The sequence below is a fragment of the Lithobates pipiens genome, unplaced genomic scaffold (assembly GCF_037356315.1).
Source record: "Lithobates pipiens isolate NorthernLeopardFrog02 unplaced genomic scaffold, aLitPip1_a1.2 Scaffold_28, whole genome shotgun sequence".
In the NCBI taxonomy this organism is placed as follows: domain Eukaryota; kingdom Metazoa; phylum Chordata; class Amphibia; order Anura; family Ranidae; genus Lithobates; species Lithobates pipiens.
The window spans coordinates 63,073,824-63,092,160 of NW_027507789.1; the positions used below are offsets into that span (position 1 = coordinate 63,073,824).

The 18,337-nt window shown below is 45.2% G+C and overlaps 1 protein-coding gene across 3 annotated transcripts in view; it reads left to right on the forward strand.

Annotated features, from left to right (window-relative positions):
* RHBDF2 (rhomboid 5 homolog 2) overlaps positions 1–18,337 on the forward strand; it is a 190,617-nt gene that overhangs the window by 130,399 nt on the left and 41,881 nt on the right. For all 3 annotated transcript variants that reach the window (XM_077459301.1, XM_077459299.1, XM_077459300.1), the window contains 4 exons: positions 5,314–5,517; positions 12,056–12,167; positions 14,640–14,714; positions 17,672–17,833. In XM_077459301.1, the coding sequence (XP_077315427.1) occupies positions 5,314–5,517; positions 12,056–12,167; positions 14,640–14,714; positions 17,672–17,833 (553 nt within the window). The remainder of the gene's footprint in view (positions 1–5,313; positions 5,518–12,055; positions 12,168–14,639; positions 14,715–17,671; positions 17,834–18,337) is intronic.

Below are 18,337 nucleotides of genomic sequence, written 5' to 3' on the forward strand. Positions count from 1 at the left end.
GCCCATCTAAGAGTTCATAATGTTGAATTATATTACATTACATATATTGAAGCACAGAAAACAAACTGAATCATGAAATTCCACAATCCCACCAAACAACAATAAAAGATATGTTTCAGAAAAAAGCTAAGTGGCTAAATGTGGATGGAAGTTCCCAACAGCTGGATAAAGTAATCAAAAAGATGATGGTTACATATAGATAATCAGCCATTTACAATGTCTGACTCTGGATTTCAGCAGTTGATGTCCATAGCTGAGCCAAGGTACCCACTAAAGAGTGAAAAGTATTATCAAACCCAAATGCTGGGAAAGAGTCACCACAAGATAGTTGAGAAACTAAAGGCTATGCTGCAACCAAAGAATGCTGGCAACTCACTCTCATTCACGAAAGATTGCTGGTCAGGACCAACAGAGTCTCTAATGAGTCTTACATGCCACTTCATTGACAGTGCATAGACAAAAAGGCAATTGGTTGTGAATACAAAGGTGATGCAAAGATCCTCCACTGGGGAATACATTAGAGAAATGTTTCTAGGCATGCTTTAAGACTGGGGAATGAACAAAGACCGAGTGATGCTTCTGCTTCGAGACAGCTGCACAAACCTGGTGAAAATAAATGAGGCTTGCTGAAGTGTCCGACATCCTGCAACTTAAGCTAAATGATGGTCTGTCAAGCCGGCCGTTTCCACCATTCAGTCCTTGCCAACCAGCGACTGAGGTGCGTTCAGGCAGACCTTGGCCTACCCAAATACAGCCTGATTCAGGCTATTCCAACACGTTGGAATTGAACACTTCACGTGCTGCAAAGAATGCTGGGACAGAAGCGAGCTCTGACCATCTATTCAGAGCTCAGAGAATATAATTGTCCTGCTGCTAATCAGTGGGACATTATAGCGAATGTCATTGAGACCCTTCTCCCCATAGAGGAGGTGAGTCATTACAATTCATCTGTGTGATCTGTCATCCCATGTGTGAGTGCTGAAGATCCTTCTTCAAGAGAATGAATGACCCAACACGCGTGGCGTTAAAACACTTAGGCATGTCATGAGGGACAGCCTCACCAAACTTTGACAAGCATGAAGAGAGTAAAAATGTATTGCTGGAATGTATTTTGGATCCTAGATACAAGAATCGTGCTTTCTCTTCTGATGATGTATTGGTCAAGGCAAAACAATGGCTGACAGAAGATCAACACGAGCTTCCGGAGGTTCCTGCAGGTCAAGTTTGGAAGAGCAGGTTACTAACCTGGAAGAGCAGGACGCTGCAAAAACAAATGTCAAAGACAACGAGAAGAGAATCTTCATCATGATCACATCAATGCCCCATTCAGTGTGATATTGGGGCCTCATGTGGAGGATTCTTCTAAATGTGAATCAAGAATCGGCCTGGATGATGAACTACATCTCTATTTGAAAGAACCAGTAATTGACAGACGTAGTGGTGATCTTCAGTGGTGAAAAGAAAATGGGTTGCGCTACAAAAGACTTGCCTCTCATGCTAGAAGATACCTCTCTGCTCCTCCATCTGTACCAATTGTGTTTTCAGTAAAGTGGCAGCAATTTATGAAGAAAAGAGAACCCATTTAACAGGTGAACATGCTGAAATGTTATGCTTTTTTCACTATAGTTACATAGTAGGCGAGGTTGAAAAAAGACAAATCCATCAAGTCTGACCAATGTGTGCGATTTTATGTCAGTATTACATTGTATATCCCTGTATGTTGTGGTCATTCAGGTGCGTATCTAATAGTTCTTTGAAATTATCGCTGCTCCCTGCTGAAACTACTGCCTGTGGAAAAGAATTTCGTATCCTAACCGCTCTTATGCCCTGTACACACGGTCGGACTTTCCAACGGAAAATGCACGATAGGACTGTGTTGTCGGAAATTCCGATCGTGTGTGGGCTCCATCTGACTTTTTCCATCAGAATTTCTGACACACAATGTTGGAGATCTGGATCTAAAATTTTCCAACAAAATCCGATTGTTTAAATTCCGATCGCGTGTAGACCATTCTGACGCACAAAGTGCCACGCATGCTCAGAATAAATTGAGACAAAAGCTATTGGCTACTGGCCTAGTCCCATCGTACGTGTTTTATGTCACCTCTTTCTGAACGATCGGATTTTCTGACAACTTTGTATGGCCGTGTGTGTATGCAACACACGTTTGGGCCAAAATCCGACGGATTTTGTCGTCTGAATGTCCAACCGTGTGTACAGGGCATAACAGTAAAGAACCCTCTACACAGTTTAAGGTTAAACTGCTTTTTTTCTAATTGTAGTGAATGGCTGCGTCTCTTATTAAATTCCATTACGCAGAAAAGTTTTATCCCTATCGTGGGGTCACCAGTATTGTATTTGTACATTGAAATTTTATCCACTCCCAAGCATCTCTTCTACAGCGAGAACAAGTTCAGTGCTCGTAAACTTTCCTCATAACTAAGGTCCTCCAGATCCTTTATTATTTTTGTACTTCTCTGGACTCTCTCCAGTTCTAGCACATCCTTCCTGAGGACAGATGCCCAGAACTGGACATCATACTCCAGGTGTGGCTGGACCAGAGTCTTGTAGAGTGGGAGAATTATCGTTTTATTTCTGGAGTTAATCCCTTTTTTTAATGCATGCCAATATTCTGTTTGCTTAATAATATTGTTCTACTTAACTGGGAGTATTGAAGAAAGTGTAGTGTCCGTGTGTCCTGTCCACTGTACTTTTTGCACTGCACTAGTAACAGTTCTACTTTTTCTGTTTTGGGAAGCCATTTAACATGTTGTATTTGAAGCACTTTATTTTTGCCAGTTGTTTACTTTTAGACCTTGTCTATCGTACCATGGTGCACTGCAGACAGATGTCAGTTTTGAAATCTGTGTTTTTTTTTTTTTGGTTTTTGGTTTTTTTTCTCCCATCAGTTTTCATGTGAAGAACAACCCCTTAATGTTTAATTTTTAAAAAAACTTTAAATGTACAAAATATCAGAAAATAATATCAGCTATCGGCAGGAGAGGTGGCAGAAATATCTGTATCTTATCGACACCAAAAAAAATTGGTCGATCCCTACTGAAAAGTGTGGCGTCCATTTGTATTCAGCCCCCCTCAATACTTTTGTAGAATCACCTTTTGCTGCAATTACAGCTGCAAGACTTTTTGGGGATGTGTCTGCCAGCTTTACTATCTAGAGTGAAAATTTTTGCACTTTCTGCTTTGCAAAATAGCTCAAGCTCTGTCAGATTGGATGGAGAGTGTCTGTGAACAGCAATTTTCAAGTCTTGCCACAGATTCTCAATTGGATTTAGGTCTGGACTTTGACTGGGCCATTCTAACACATTAACATGTTTTAATCGAAACCATCCATTGTAGCTTTGGCTGTATGTTTGTTTTAGTTTTGTTGTACTGCTGGAAGGTGAACCTCCGCCTCAGTCTTAAGTCTTTTGCAGACTCTTAACAGGTTTACTTCTAAGATTGCCCTGTATTTGGCTCCATCCATCTTCCCATCAACTCTGACCAGCTTCCCAGCCCCTGCTGAAGAAAAGCATCCCCACAACATGATGCTGCAAACCATCATGTTTCACGTTGAGGGTGATGTGCAGTGTTTTGTTTTCCACCACACATAGCGTTTTTCTTTTTAGGCCAAAATTAAAATTTTGGTCTCCTCTGACCAGCAGAGCACCTTCTTCCACATTTTATCTGTCCCCCACATGGCTTCTCGTAAACTGCAAATGGGATTTCTTATGGCTTTCTTCTTGCCACTCTTCCATAAAAGCCAGATTTGCGGAGTGCACGACTAATGCTGCGCACACACGACCGGACTTTCCGGCAGACTAGGTCCGACGGTCTTCCCGGCGGAAAGTAAACGGGAATAAACAAGGAAGTTCAATAGCCAGTAGCCAAAAGCTTCCCTTGCGTCGTATTTGGTCCATCGGACCAACACACAGATGGTTTTCCCGATTTTAGTCCGTTGGAATTGGGTGCGTCGGATAGATTTGAAAAATGTTCTGTTTCTAGGTCCGTCTGATTTTTAGTTTAAAAAAAAAAAAAAATCGGATTGTCCGACGGACTAATCCCTTCGGACCTTGTCTGCCGGAAAGTCCGGTCGTGTGTACGCGGCATAATAGTTGTCCTGTGGACAGATTCTCCCGCCTGAGCTGTGGCTCACTGCAGCTCCTCCAAAGTTACCATGGACCTTTTTGGCTGCTTCTCTGATTAATGCTCTCCTTGCCAGGCCTGTCGGATTAGGTGGACCCCTGTGTCTTGGTAGGTTTGTAGTTGTGCCATACTCTTTTCAATTTTCAGATTATGGATTGAAAAATGCTCTGTGAGGTGTTCAAAACTTGGGATTTTTTTTTATAACTTGACTCTGCTTTAAACTTCTCCACAACTTTATCCCTGACCTGTCTGGTGTGATCCTTGGCTTTCATAATGCTGTTTGTTCACTAAGGTTCTCTAACAAACATCTGAGGGCTTCACAGAACAGCTGTATTTATACTGAGATTAAATTACAGGTGGATTTTTACTATTTAGGTGACATCTGAAGGCAATTAGTTTCACTAGATTTAAGTTAGGGGTATCAGAATAAAGGGGGCTGAATACAAATGCACGCCACACTTTTCAGATATTTATTTGTAAAAAAAATTGTAAACCATTGATAATTTTTCTTCCACTTCACAATTATGTGCCACTTTGTGTTGGTCTTTCACATAAAATCCCAATAAAATGCATTTAAGTTTTTGGTTGTAACAGGACAAAAATGTTAAAAATTTCATGGGGTATAAATACTTTTTCAAGGCGCTGTAGAATTATCAGCATGACTGTGGTTGCCATAACCTAATTGGTTTATTGGGCTAACTCTACTGGTGTATACCAACAGTGCAGTATCTTGTTGGCAAGTATAAATGATACTGCGGGTGCAGTAGAGTCCTGATGCACACCCTGATGCATTGCATACCACCCAATGGGGTTTAGTAATGGTCATGATTAAGCCCCGGTGGGCAAAATGCATCAGGGTGTATGGTTTGATGGAGACATGTAGGCTGAGGCTGCTCCCTTATCATTTATTCATCTTAACTGATCAGGAGTGGCGGCAATCCTTCCCTTTTTACATTTACTAACCACCTGGATTGGTATTTATGTAAAATAATAAAAGTAAATTAATTGTCACCATTGCATCCTATAAGAGTGCAGCCTTCATTATTTCAGGGCACAATGAAAGGTACAGGATGGTGAAAAACCTAGTTTTCTCTCTTCTAGGTTTAATATAAAAGCGAGAGACTGCTGATGATTAAGGGGCAATGATATGTTTTTTTTATTTTTTTGTAGGAGAGAATTTATAAAGCCTTCTCCTACTTTGGCTATCCACCCTCGTAGAGGGAAGCGCATTGCATCTCAGGTGAAACACTTTGCCTTTGATCGTAAGAAGCGGCTGTACGGCCTCGGCGTTGTTGGGAATTGGCTAAACAGAACCTACAGGCGGAGTATAAGCAGCACAGTGCAGAACCAACTGGAGCATATTGACAGTCACAGGTGAGATTTAATATGGTATTGATCATTCACATTTTGGTAGCTGCATTGCTGAAAAGTTTGCCAAACTTCTTTGGTGCTTGTACTTGTATTGAGGGACAATATTTTAAAGTGTCAACAACATTAAAGGGAAAGTATAATATATTTTTATGGAACACACATTGCTCACTAGCATTAAAGTGCCTTTAAAAATGACCCATTTGAACTGCAGGTATTATGCAGAATTTCATCTTTAAAGTTCTTAACAGAGACTTCAAAATCACAGCTCCTTTCTCATTTTCCATGGCTGCATTCAAGCCTTCTAAAGTAAACAAACTGCAAATGCTGTAATTCCATAAAACACCAACTGAAACTAATGTCATAGGGGTTGATTTACTAAAGGCAAATCCACTTTGCACTACAAGTGCACTTGGAATTGCAGTCGCTTAAGATCTGAGGGGAAGATCTGAAATGAGGGGAAGCTCTGCTGATTTTATCATCCAATCATGTACAAACAAAAATACTGTTTCTCTAGATTAGGCATTAGATGTTAACATGTGATAATAAAACTAGAACTTTCTAGTTGCGCCCAAGGGGGCGTCTCTTAGGTAACAACCCCTCAGCATGCTACTGCAGCTTCAATTTTATTCTGCCTAGGGAAGGAGAAGGACCTAGGAACCCTGACTGGCCCATCGGTCCGTCCTTTTTTTTTTTTTTTTTTTTTTTTTTTTTTTTCTGCAGAAGCTTGTTTTTTTTGCACAAGATGATAGATCCTATGATCTGCTATCAACAGCCGGCTGGGTGACAGGCTGGATACCCTTTCCTTGTAGTCTCCCCAGCCTGGCCATCGCGTATGTGCAGACCAGAGCTCCGCACTGGGTCGGCCACAATGAAACCTTAGCTCCAGAGGTGGTCGGTGAGCTTTTATGCTCCAGGGCACACATATGACCGGGCTACTGATGTCTGCGTCAGTGTGCCAAGGTCAGCAGCCACCCTGTACTGATCAGAGAGATGGTCTGTAATGGAATGTCTCCCAGCTCTTCAGGACTGGTACGTACAGCTCTCCCTGCCTCTTGGGGCTGAGCAGCTGGGCATTCCCTGGGAGGTCGATTCGGGGGTCCCTCACCTCCCTCCCTTCTCTCCCTGTCCCTATTCCCCCCCTCCCTGTGGGGGATGCTGCATGTGGCTGCTGAGCGGTGTGTGTGTCTGTGCAGGGGCTCTCACCTGTGGGGGGGCTGCGCTGGCTGAGTCCTGTTTCTCATGTCCCTGGAGGTGCCTCTGAGGCTGTGCCTGTGTCCCTTGCAGCTCTGATCACCATCATTTGTTCAGCTCTGTCCCTCATGGTTTCAGCATCAGCGGCCATCTTGGGAAAGCATGCTCTCCTGTGCTTCGGTGGCCATTTTCCCTGTGATTTGTCCTTATACTGGATGCCGGCAGCCATTTTCTAGAAGCCTGAACACGTTTTCAGCTTTCTCTAGCAGCAGCATGCTTCTTATCGACCCCACCCCCCCCCCCCCCCCCCCGTCCTCTGGGGAGACGCGGATTCGGGCCCTGCTGAGGCTGGTGACCCCTGCTCTGTAGTTTCAGATGACGTTGACCAGGACCGTTCGGACAGTGAGGATGAGTCCCTGTCCGGGTCCGTGCACGACAAAGCGCTTGTTGGAGCACTTATCACAGCTGTGCATGATACCCTGAAGATTCAGAAGCCGGCAGATCCCTCTGCTGATGTAGCGGTCCCTTTTGGGTCCCGTAAGCCAGCCATTCACCTAAGGTGTTCCCGTATCTGACTTATTTTGACAAGTTACAAGGAATGGGGTCGACCGCAATGGACCTTTCAGTCCCCAAATACATGGCGGTGTGTTGCCCCTTTGAGGAGAGCCTTCTCAAAAAGTGGTCGGCTCCTCCGGTAGTGGACCCCCCCAGTATCCAGGTTAAACAAAGTAACCACGATGCCGGTGGAGGGGACTCCAGCATTTAAGGATCCCACGGACAGGAAGGCAGAGGCAGAGGCAGTGGCTCGTTCCTTATAGTGGCTCGTTCCTTGTTTGCGGTTGTGGGGTCAACAATGTGACCAGTACTGGCATCCGCACTTGTGTCGCAGAAACACAGTGTGGGCAAAACTGTTGCATCGCGAATTGGGAGAACAGCAGGGTTCTCCTGTCTGCGTGGAACTAGCAGACCAACTAGTGCATGGCCTTAAGTATGTTTGTGACACGGCCCTGGATACTCTCCCCCTGTTATCCAGGGCTTCAGTGTCAGCAGTGGTGCTGAGGCGGCTGATTTGGTTGAAATGCTGGTCTGCTGACCAGGCATCCAAAAAAGCCCTGACGGATCTTCCCTTCCTTGGCAAACGGCTCTTTTGAGCCTCTTTGGATGACATTATTAAGAATGCCACAGGTGGTAAGAGTACTCTATGCCCACAGGCCAGGAAGGCTAAGGAGCCACACTGTAGGCAAGGGCCCTCTTTTTCCGCTCGTAAACAGCTTTTTCGTCTGCCCGGAGCTTTGCCTAAACGTCCCCAGCCCAACAGGACTACCACGGAAGGGCAGAAACGTCCCTGGAACCGCAAGCCTAACCAGCCTGCAAACAAAATTGCTACCGCATAAATGTTTGACCCACCCATGGAGGGTCGCCTTCGGGAGTTTGCAGCCCGGTGGTCCTCTCGACTGTCCGACCAATGGGTCTGCGATCTGATTTCCTATGGCTACAAGATAGATTTACTCTCTTGGCCGCAAAACAGATTCTTCCCCTCCCAGCAAACCCGTTCTCCCGGCTCGCAAGGAGGCCCTCTTGGGGGCAGTAGGGGACCTACTGAATTGCAGGACGATTGTACCTGTTCCGGAATCGGAATGTTTCCAGGGGCTCTACTCAAACCTGTTTGTAGTTCCCAAGAAGGAAAGGGGTATGTCCAATCTTGTAACTAAAAGCCCTCAATCACTTTGTGAAAGTGCAGAGGTTCAGAATGGAATCGGTTCGCTCAGTAGTCGCTGCACTCCATCAAGGGGACTCCCTGGCGTCCTTAGACATCCAGGATGCGTACCTGCACATACCCATATGCCTCAAAAGTTTCTGCGATTGCAGTCGGGGAAGCCCACTACTAGTTTGTGGCTCTCCCTTTTTGTTTGGCATTAGCCCCCTGAGTCGTTACCAAGGTATTGGCTCCTGTGTTGGCATTGCTACGGCAACGTGGGATCGCGATTGTGGGTTACCAAGAGGATCTCCTCCTGAAAGCTTCTTCCATCATTCCATCTGAGTTGGAAGAGGATGTGGCGATCACCATGCGGACCCTGCAAGAATTTGGGTGGCTGTTGAACCTAAAAAAGTCGGTGATAGTACCGACTCAGCGTTTGGAGTACCTAGGCTTGCTGCTGAACTCCAGGGAAGCGAGAGCGTTTCTCCCTTCAGACAAGCTGCAGACTTTCAGAGCCGCGGTAAAACTGCTGATGAACCGCAAGTGGTCATCGCTGCAGTTCCGCATGCGAGTCCTGGGACTCATGGTGGCCTCCTTCGAGGCAGTACCACATGCCCAGTTCCACAGTCCTGCAGAAGGAGATCTTGACAAAGTGGGACGGATCTCCGTTGTCCCTGGATCGACAGATTCAGGTGAGCCAGTTAGTCAGGGGTTCCCTGATCTGGTAGCCGAGGTCCCCGGTGCTTCAGTCTGGGAAGTCGTTCCTACCTCTGAAATGGACAGTGATCGCAAAGGACACCAGCCTATTCGCCTGGGATGGAGTGATGGGAGTTCAGTCGACTCAGGGCCTCTGGTCGACGGTGGAAACAAAGTTGCTGATCAATCTGCTCGAACTGGATCGGGCTATGCCTCTCCACATGGTCAATGAGACTGCAAGGGCGTCCGATCAAGATCCAGTCAGACAACGCCACTGGTGTGGCACACGTCAATCACCGAGGAGGAACAAGAAGCTCGGCCGCCGCATGGGAGGTCGCTCACATACTTCGGTGGGCAGAGTGACACGTACCGGCCCTGTCAGCCATTTACATCCCAGGTTTGGTGAACTGGCAGGCGGACTATCTAAGTCGTCGGATGCTGGACCCAGGAGAATGGGCGTTGCATCTGGAGGTGTTCATGCTACTGTGCCTGTGGTGGGGCACACCAGACATGGATCTTCTGGCCTCCCGTCTCAATCGGAAGGTGCCAAGATTCATGTCCAGGACAAGAGATCCATGGGCAGACGTGCTGGTGGCTCCATGGGATCAGTACCAGCTGATCTACGCCTTTCCTCCACTGAGAGTGGAAGCCGAGGGGATCCCAGTAATACTGGTTTCCCCAGATTGACCTCAGTATCCTTGGTATGCAGACCTAGTGCGCCTGGTAGCAGACGCTCCCTGGCAACTGCCGTTGCGAGAGGACCTTCTGTCTCAAGGTCCGATTCTCCATTCTGCTTTACATTCGCTGGCTTTAACGGCATGGCTATTGAGAGCCAGATGTTGAGGAACCGGGGTCTGTCGGACTCTGTGATCCCAACTATGTTGAGAGCATGGAAATCTTCTTCTCGGAAGATATATCTTCGTACCTGGAAGGCCTGCATCTCCATGTGTGAGGAGAAAGTATGGCATCCGCGCTCCTTCTCTATATCCAGGATCCTGCTGTTTCTTCAGCAAGGGGTGAGCCAGACATTGTTGTTAAGCACCATTAAAGGACAAATATCAGCTTTGGCTGTCCTTTTTCAGCGACCCCTGGCGTCTCACTCTATAGTGAGTACTTTTGCTCAAGGGGTGTGACATGTAGTCCCTCCGGTGCATCCACCGTTGCCCCCGCGGGATCGGAACCTGGTATTATTGGCTCTTCAGAAACCGCCATTTGAAAATATCAGTGTTTCCCCTGTTGACTCTTTCCCAGAAAGTGGTCTTTCTAGTGGCAATTACATCGGCCAGGAGGGTTTCGGAACTGGCGGCCTTGTCCTGCAAGTCGCCCTATCTGGTTATCCACAGGATAAGGTGGTGTTGCGTCCGCAACCATCTTTCCTGCCGAAGATAGTCTCGGCGTTTTCACATCAATGAGGACATTGTGTTACCATCTCTGTGTCCTAAGCTGACACATCCTAAGGAGGTGGCCCTTCATGCTCTGGACGTGGTTCGGGCTCTGAAGGTGCATTTGTCTGCCACGGTTCCCTTCCGGAAGTCAGACTCACGGTTTGTTTCGGTGGCTGGTCCACAGAAAGGCATGGTGGTCTCGTCGGCCACCATTTCCAGGTGGATCAGACAGATTGTAGTACAAGCCTACGCCTTGAACGGCAGGTCCCCCCCTTTCCGGTCACGGCCCTCTCCACGAGGGCAATCGGAAAGTCTTGGACCTTCCGACATCAAGCGTCTGTACCTCAAGTGTGTAAAGCGGCGACCTGGTCGTCTGTCCACGCATTTACAAAGTTCTACAAGGTAGATGTCAGTGCATCGGGTGATGCCTGTTTTGGCCGCAAAGTTTTGCAGGCGGCTGTATAGTTGCAATTGCATATGCAATTTTTTCCTTTTTTTTCCTGTTTTTTTTTTGGGGTAAAAATGCAGTACCTTTTAAGTTAATGCACTGTTGCATTCGTTACCGCAGTTTTTGGTGTGGTTTGAGGGTAGTGCTTCTCCGTTGAGGAGCACCCTGTTTTTTTGTGGTGGTTTTTCCACACACTGTAGTTTTTTTGTGGGTAAAGTTTGTACTAGCTCCCACATGCCATGGTGGATGAATTTTTATGCTGTTTTCCCACCCCTCGCCACTGCTTGGGGACGTCCCAATGGTCTAAAGAGAAGAAGCTGTGTCAGTCGGTTAATATAAGAGAAAATAGGATGTTTTGTACTCGCCATAAAATCCTTTTCTCTGTAATTCACCGACTGACACAGCACCCGCCCCTCATATTTTTCTTAACATTATACCGCTTGTTGACGTACTGAGGCTGCAGTAGCATGCTGAGGGGTTGTTGCCTAAGGGACTGCCCCTTGGGCGGAACTAGATGGTTCTAGTTTTATTATCACATGTTAACGTGCAATGCCTAGTCTTCTCCTGAAGGTGGCATAACAACCCAATGGTCTAAAGCAGGGATCTGGAATTAGCGGACCTCCAGCTGTTGCAAAACTACAAGTCCCATCATGCCTCTGTCTCTGAGTGTCATGCTTGTGGCTGTCGGAGTCTTGCTATGCCTCATGGGATTTGTAGTTCTGCAAAAGCTGGAGGTCCGCTAATTGCATATCCCTGGTCTAAAGAGAAGAAGCTGTGTCAGTTGGTGAATTACAGAGAAAAGGATTTTACGGCGAGTACAAAAAATCCTATTTTTTTTTTGTTTTCCTTGCATGTCCCCCTCAGATATACAGCGACTGCACTTCCAAGTGCACTTGTAGTGCAAAGTGGATTTGCCTTTAGCAAATAAACCCCCCAGTCCCTGTTGTGATTTTTTTCAGTTCAATTACTCCACACTGCCTGTAGTACAGCTGAGGTCAGCTGAATGGTTTGCAAAAATTTTAATGTGCATACTCTATGCATATATGTACTTTAAGGAACATAGCTGGCATGTGCATAGTCAACTTATTATTATTATTATTTTTTTCTGTATTCTTTTTGCAGGCCTTACTTTACCTATTGGGTCACGTTTGTCCATGTGCTCATCACTTTGCTCGCCATTGGTACATATGGCATTGCACCCATTGGATTTGCGCAACACACCGCCACTGAACTGGTAAGTTGATATCCTGATATTGTGCATTTGCTCCATTTTAATCTTAACAGATATTGGTTTTGTTTCTTTTTTGTTGCTGGGGCTGAAATACTTTCATAAAATGTTTTTCTTTTAAATCTGTAGAGGATTATTAACTTAAATGTTTGTTTTTTTACTGTATTTTTTTATATTAGATTTTTAGCAACGGCAGCTGGTGGTTTTGGGGGAGGGGGGCTACAGTGGTAAACTATCCACCCAAAAGGACCACCTACCCCCGGTCAGGTCACGGACAGCACACAAAACTCCCTTCCCTGCTCCAGTCGATGAGGCAGAGTAGGTTGGGGCCCCTCGCTTGCCCCATCTCTCTGGCAGCTCTCTCGGCGACGTCGGCTTCTCTACAGGCTGTTCTCTCCAGCTGCTTCCTCGCTTCCCCTGTGTCTCCTCCCTCTTCTTGGCAGCCAATTCGGTTGGATCTCTTTTTGGCCAATTGAGTGACGGGTCTCATGACCCGCTCCCTGATTAGCTGGAAGGAGAATCAGTGTTGGTGTTACACTAGCCAATGTTCATTCGCTATTGTCACACAACTCGGTGGGCTTCGGGCGCAGTGCTCTGCGCCCCGAGCGCACCCTTTTTTGAAGCCTATTAGAGCCCCTTGCTCTAATTGCGTGCTTAAAAAAAATAAAAAAACACACCCCCTCCATTGAAATCAGTGCGTTTGGTACCCTACATGTAGATGGGGGCTGGATGCATCGATGGGGGGGACGGGGGGGGGGCGGCGTCTATGTGCCCCTAATGGACAGGCGGCCTCTGTTTTTCAGTGTATTTATGTGTATATATTTTTCTTACTGTGAGTAAGGAAAGTGACACTTAATTTTCCTCAATGCTGGCATGTTCATGCAGGGTTATACATATGAAAGCAAACTGCCTCTGCTGCACTCTGTCTTGATAAAACCCATATATGCTTATATATGCTCTGTAACATCGGTGTCATGAAGAAACCCATATTTATATGTTTGTGAATAAATATTTTCCAACAGGCTCCATTCACACTGTCACACAACGTCGGGTGTCCAACTACACACAACCCAATTATTTCAGAGGGTTGCCCTACGTGCCGAAGAGTATCTCATTCATCTTTTCATGCTTTGCCTGTTTTTCAGCTGTGCATTTTGGTGTGGTTAGCTCAATTTTTTTAGCCCCCATCTGCTTGTTGTGTCTCTGTATGCCATTAACTGTAAACGGCACCTCAAACGCTAAACATGTTTTTTGCATACTTCTGAACACATGCAAAATTACATGCATGTGCGTGCTAGTGTGGTGTGAATGTAGCCTAAAAAGATATTAAGCCTCTGTTTGAGTTTAAAAATGAATCCCCCCATTCTAGTTTGCCTTTTTTTTTTTTTTTTCTCGTTCAAAAATTATGTGATACCAGAAATAAAAAGTAGACATATTGAAGTACAGATGATACAAAGCAAAGAAGAATTTCAACATATTCTCGTGGGAATGACAATAAATGGCCTTATATATTTTAGAATTTGAAAACATTCTTATAGCTGAGTTTTAAACATTTTAATCCCAAGAAAGAATAAATATGTCTAAAAGAACATATATGATTTTAAAGTTTTGACCATAACTTCTAAAGTATGTTTATAGTAAGTATTATATAGTAAGGGAAGAACATAAAAGGTATATAGGAGGGGAAGGGGAGGGAATAATTCTCCGGAGGAGGTTTTATATATCATCTAATGTTGTAATTCTATAAAAAATCTTAATCACCATAACAATAAAACTCGGTTGTCAATATTATCTGACTTATAATATTTAATCCAGGGTTTCCATATGATATCAAACGTTGTCATCTGGTTTTTATCTATAGCGTCCATTTTAGCATGGATGAAAGATTGATTTCTAGTTTGCCTTTTTAAAAGTGCAAACATTCTGCTAACTTATTAGGAGCTATATGGTAAATATATTGATGTATTTACAGCGATAATATTGTATTTAGGCTGGGTTCACACTGCTGCGGGGGGAGATCCGGATGTGATTCGCACCGCAAATCACATCCGATCTCCGTAGCTATGCGAGTTCAGCCATACAGATAGTATGGCTGAATTCGCATCGCTCCCGCAGCAAACTCGCACGGGACCCTTTTTTTGGTCCGCAACAGAATCGGATCGCATGGGGGTTCACACCATGCGATCCGATTCCTGTGCGAGTCGGCAGATCGCACTGCGATATGCGGACGGATCTGGGGGTGTCATTAACATATCATTGACACTCCCAGCCGTCCGCATAGGGCAGTGTGAACTGCCGGCGGGAGTCATGCGATGCGGGAAAACGCCGCGGATTTGCGGCGTTCCCGCATCGCAGCGGTGTGAACCCGGCCTAAACGTGTGGAAATAGTAGGGGGACTAATCCCATATTGGTTTGCATAAATCCTATATTTTTCATGTTTTTGTAGCAGATTATAGCTTATGTCTTTAATTTTTTTAGGTCCTAAGGAACAAAGGTGTGTATGAGAGTGTAAAATACATACAGCAGGAAAACTTCTGGATAGGCCCAAGTTCGGTAAGTGTAATGTTCTGACCTCCTATCATAGTGACCATATACACCTCTCTCCATTACACTGCCCTGCTGTCAATTTTCTACTGCTCCTTTATTCGTCGCAATGGATATAAATTTTGAAAAGCGAGGGGTATGCAACCTTTAAGGGGTGGAAAGCTACTTTGGCATCATAGAAGAGACGAAAGCTCACTGGGGTGTGGTACCCTTTCCAAAAAAAAAAAAAAATTGGTAAGGGTAGCATGAAGAAAACTTGGCTGTAAAAATATAAACTTCGCCTATTGGAAAAGATGGCTTCAGTGAGAAATTTAACATTCTCAATTTGTTTTATGTTTGGAGAGTAAATGCTCACCCCAACACCGTTGGAGTCCATCATGAAGGCAGAACTGGTACTGCAGGCTGACTTGCTTGACTAGTTTTAGGCCTGGATTGCCTTAATTCTGGCTCGGTTGTCTGTTCTCACCTGACTGCCCAGGATGAGTTCTGGCCAGTGTAAGTTGTATGTAGGGCGGTGTCCAGGGGTTATTAGTTTATAGGGCAATGTCCAGGGGTCAGTATTATGTAGGGCAGTGTCCAGTGGTCAGTAGTATGTAGGGCAGGGTCCAGTGGTTAATAGTATGTGGGGCAATGTCCAGCTGTCAATAGTATGTAGGGCAGTGTCCAGGGGTTAATAGTTTGTAGGGCAGTGTACGGGGTCAGCAGGGCAGAGTGGTGGCACTGTACAGAGGTCAGAAGTTTGTACAGTAGAGCACATTGATCAGCAGTGTGTAAGGCAGAGTGTGATTTTATATTTTTTTGCAGAAGGGGTGCAGGGAAGAGGCTGTGACACATTGCTATATGGTCTGGTGCACTGATCCCCACTGGCCCTCCTATGTGACTTCACATACCAGCACCGGAAATGGAGAGGAGGTGCCGGTGGAGATCAGCGCAGAACACATAGGTATGTTGGCTTTCCTGCGCTGCTCTATTTATGGGATAGGAACATTTCAGGTGGGGGTTTGGCAAGGTAGGGACATAATTGACCCCCATTGTAAAGGGGGTTACCAAAATAAATGCTATGTTTTATTTAATCTGATGTGTTTTATTTGTGACCAATTTTCCCCCTCTGGGCAATGATATAAATGAATGCTGAAGGTTAATCTGCTTATATTTTTGCCTTTTTTGATCCCCTCTTCCCGTCATCAACTTGAAAATATAATTTTGGAACAAATTCTTTGTTTTTATTACATGCCCTATTTAAGTCTGTGACGTTACTGGGTCTGTGTGCTTCTCTATGCAATTCAGGCAGATTGGGGCAGCAGGAAGAGAGGGTTAGATGATGCTGTATGTCCAGGAAATGAGGCAGGCTCTATCACTGGCTCTCTGCTGCTCCCTCGGATGCAATTGACAGTATTGAGGCTGTGTTTGCAGATGTACATGCACAGCCTCAACACTTTGTCTGCATATGCTAAGGCATTATTTGGGAGCAGCTCTCCACACACAGGCTCAAAATTGTCACCATGCATGCCCTGTGTGTGCGGGTGAGCAGCTCCTGATTACAGCCTCAGTGCTCTGTGTATAATTGCTAAGAGTGAACCAGAGCAGTTCTCCTACACACAGCCTCGGTGCTCTGTTTATATGGCTATGCTACAACTGTGATCTGGAGTAGTTCTCTACACACAGCCTTAGCCGTCAGTTGTTATCTCGCATAGCAGCCAGGGGAGGAACAGCAGAAGGCAGCCAGAAAGAGAGGAATCCAACATCTACTCTGGTGTAGAGGGAAGGGGGGAGTTCCACTTTCAGAATACAATACACAGTGGGGAAGATCTTTTTTTTTTTTTTCCAACCTACTGGGTTGAACAAAAAAAACTAGCCGTGTGTGTGTGTGTGTATATACGTAGATCTATGCTTTTTACTTTGTTTTGAATATATTCCAATACTGGGCTTGCAGATCTATTCCCTTTTTTCTTTTTTTTTCTTTCTTTTTTTTTCCATTCTACATTAAGTAAAAAAAAAAAAAATTCAAGGCTGACTGCAGTCACTCTGATCATTAAGACACAAAGTATTGTCATGAAGGGGAGAGATTGAAGCATGGTTTCTCGTGCGTTATTGTATACTTAAGCTGCATCCTCATGTGTAGCCACTTATTACTCTGCAATGCTGAATCTTCAGTGTATAGTTATGAATGCCTCCGTTCATATAAGCTACTTAATATTCCTCAACCATGATTATGGTATCTGCAGATCAATATTGAAGCTGTATGGTCCACGTAATTAGCACCACCATTGTATGCACTCTCGGCTATCACACATACTTAAAGCAGAACTAAACCCATCAATTTAACAGTTTCCCAAAACCATCAAAATGCTGATGTCATAAGTGATCACATGTGCAGCACTATGGTAACTGCAGATAAAACCGAGACCAAATGGCAGCTTCCTTGGCCGTAAAGGAAAAGAGGGTTTAGTTCCACTTCAAAGTGGAAGTTCACTCATCTGTTTTTCAGCGCGGTGATTCCCAAATCTCCCTGCTGGTCATGGACGACTTCAGCCCAGTGGCTCTGAGGTATTGATCCGCAACCATTTCTATTGGCCAGACAGAGATGATGTCGCTCCCATGAATGTGCAGGATTTCAGCCTTGGAAGTACAGTTCCCCTTTTCAAGTGTTCAGCTTTGTTTGGAAAAAAATGAAAGGGTAGAGTTTCACCATCCACACAGCCTGGTGCAGACCAATCAGAACCACTCTGATCAATCCCGGTGTCCCTAGGGAAAGAGGAAGTACAGCATAGTTTGTAAACCACAGGTCCCACTGCACTGGTTGCATAGATTGTGAAAATGTGTCACCCACTGAGGTAAGTGCATGTGGGAATGGGGTAGGGTATTTGCCTTTCTTTTTTTTCTGAAAAGGTGAACACTTCGATATCTGCCCTTTTCTACATGACTAGTTGTACCTGATTTTATATTCTGGACTTTGTATCTTTCAGATAGCTCTGATTCACCTTGGAGCAAAGTTTTTGCCCTGCATACGACGGGATGCACAAATTGAACGCTTGATTCAGAGAGAGCATGATCTAGAACGGGAGTCTGGCTGTTGCGTTCAGAATGATAATTCAGGGTGTGTGCAGACACAACAGCGGGTTTGCTCGGTAAGGAATCAAGAATAACGGGCACCACTCTGCTTAAACTACATCAACACTAATTTGCCACTAGGTGGCAATCACCGTCCAGCTAAGGAGACCAATCCTTTAGACACAAGATTAGTTGCAGTTCTACGTTTTTAGTGCAATATGTGTGTACCTGAAACTAAACTCCAGGCAGCCAGAAAAGATACCATTGATTGTAGCTCTCAATTAATAAACTAGTGTGTGTATGGAATCTGACTTGATACGACTCCCTTTCAATCCCCCATAAAATTGGTAGTCAGCTCAGAAGAGGTTGGGGCAGCACTGGGACTTGCCGTGTTTGTCAGGCTTGCCTCATGCAAAGGTGCTGACAACATGCTAAAAGGGAGAGAGAGAGAGAGGTGTCAGCAGACCGATGACCTCATCAGTCTCCTGCTCTTTTACTGTACAGTCAGCAGTCTGGGGGTGGAGGGGGGACACCACTGCCTTTTTATCTGTAAGTGGCATTTCCCTGCATGTGCTTTATGA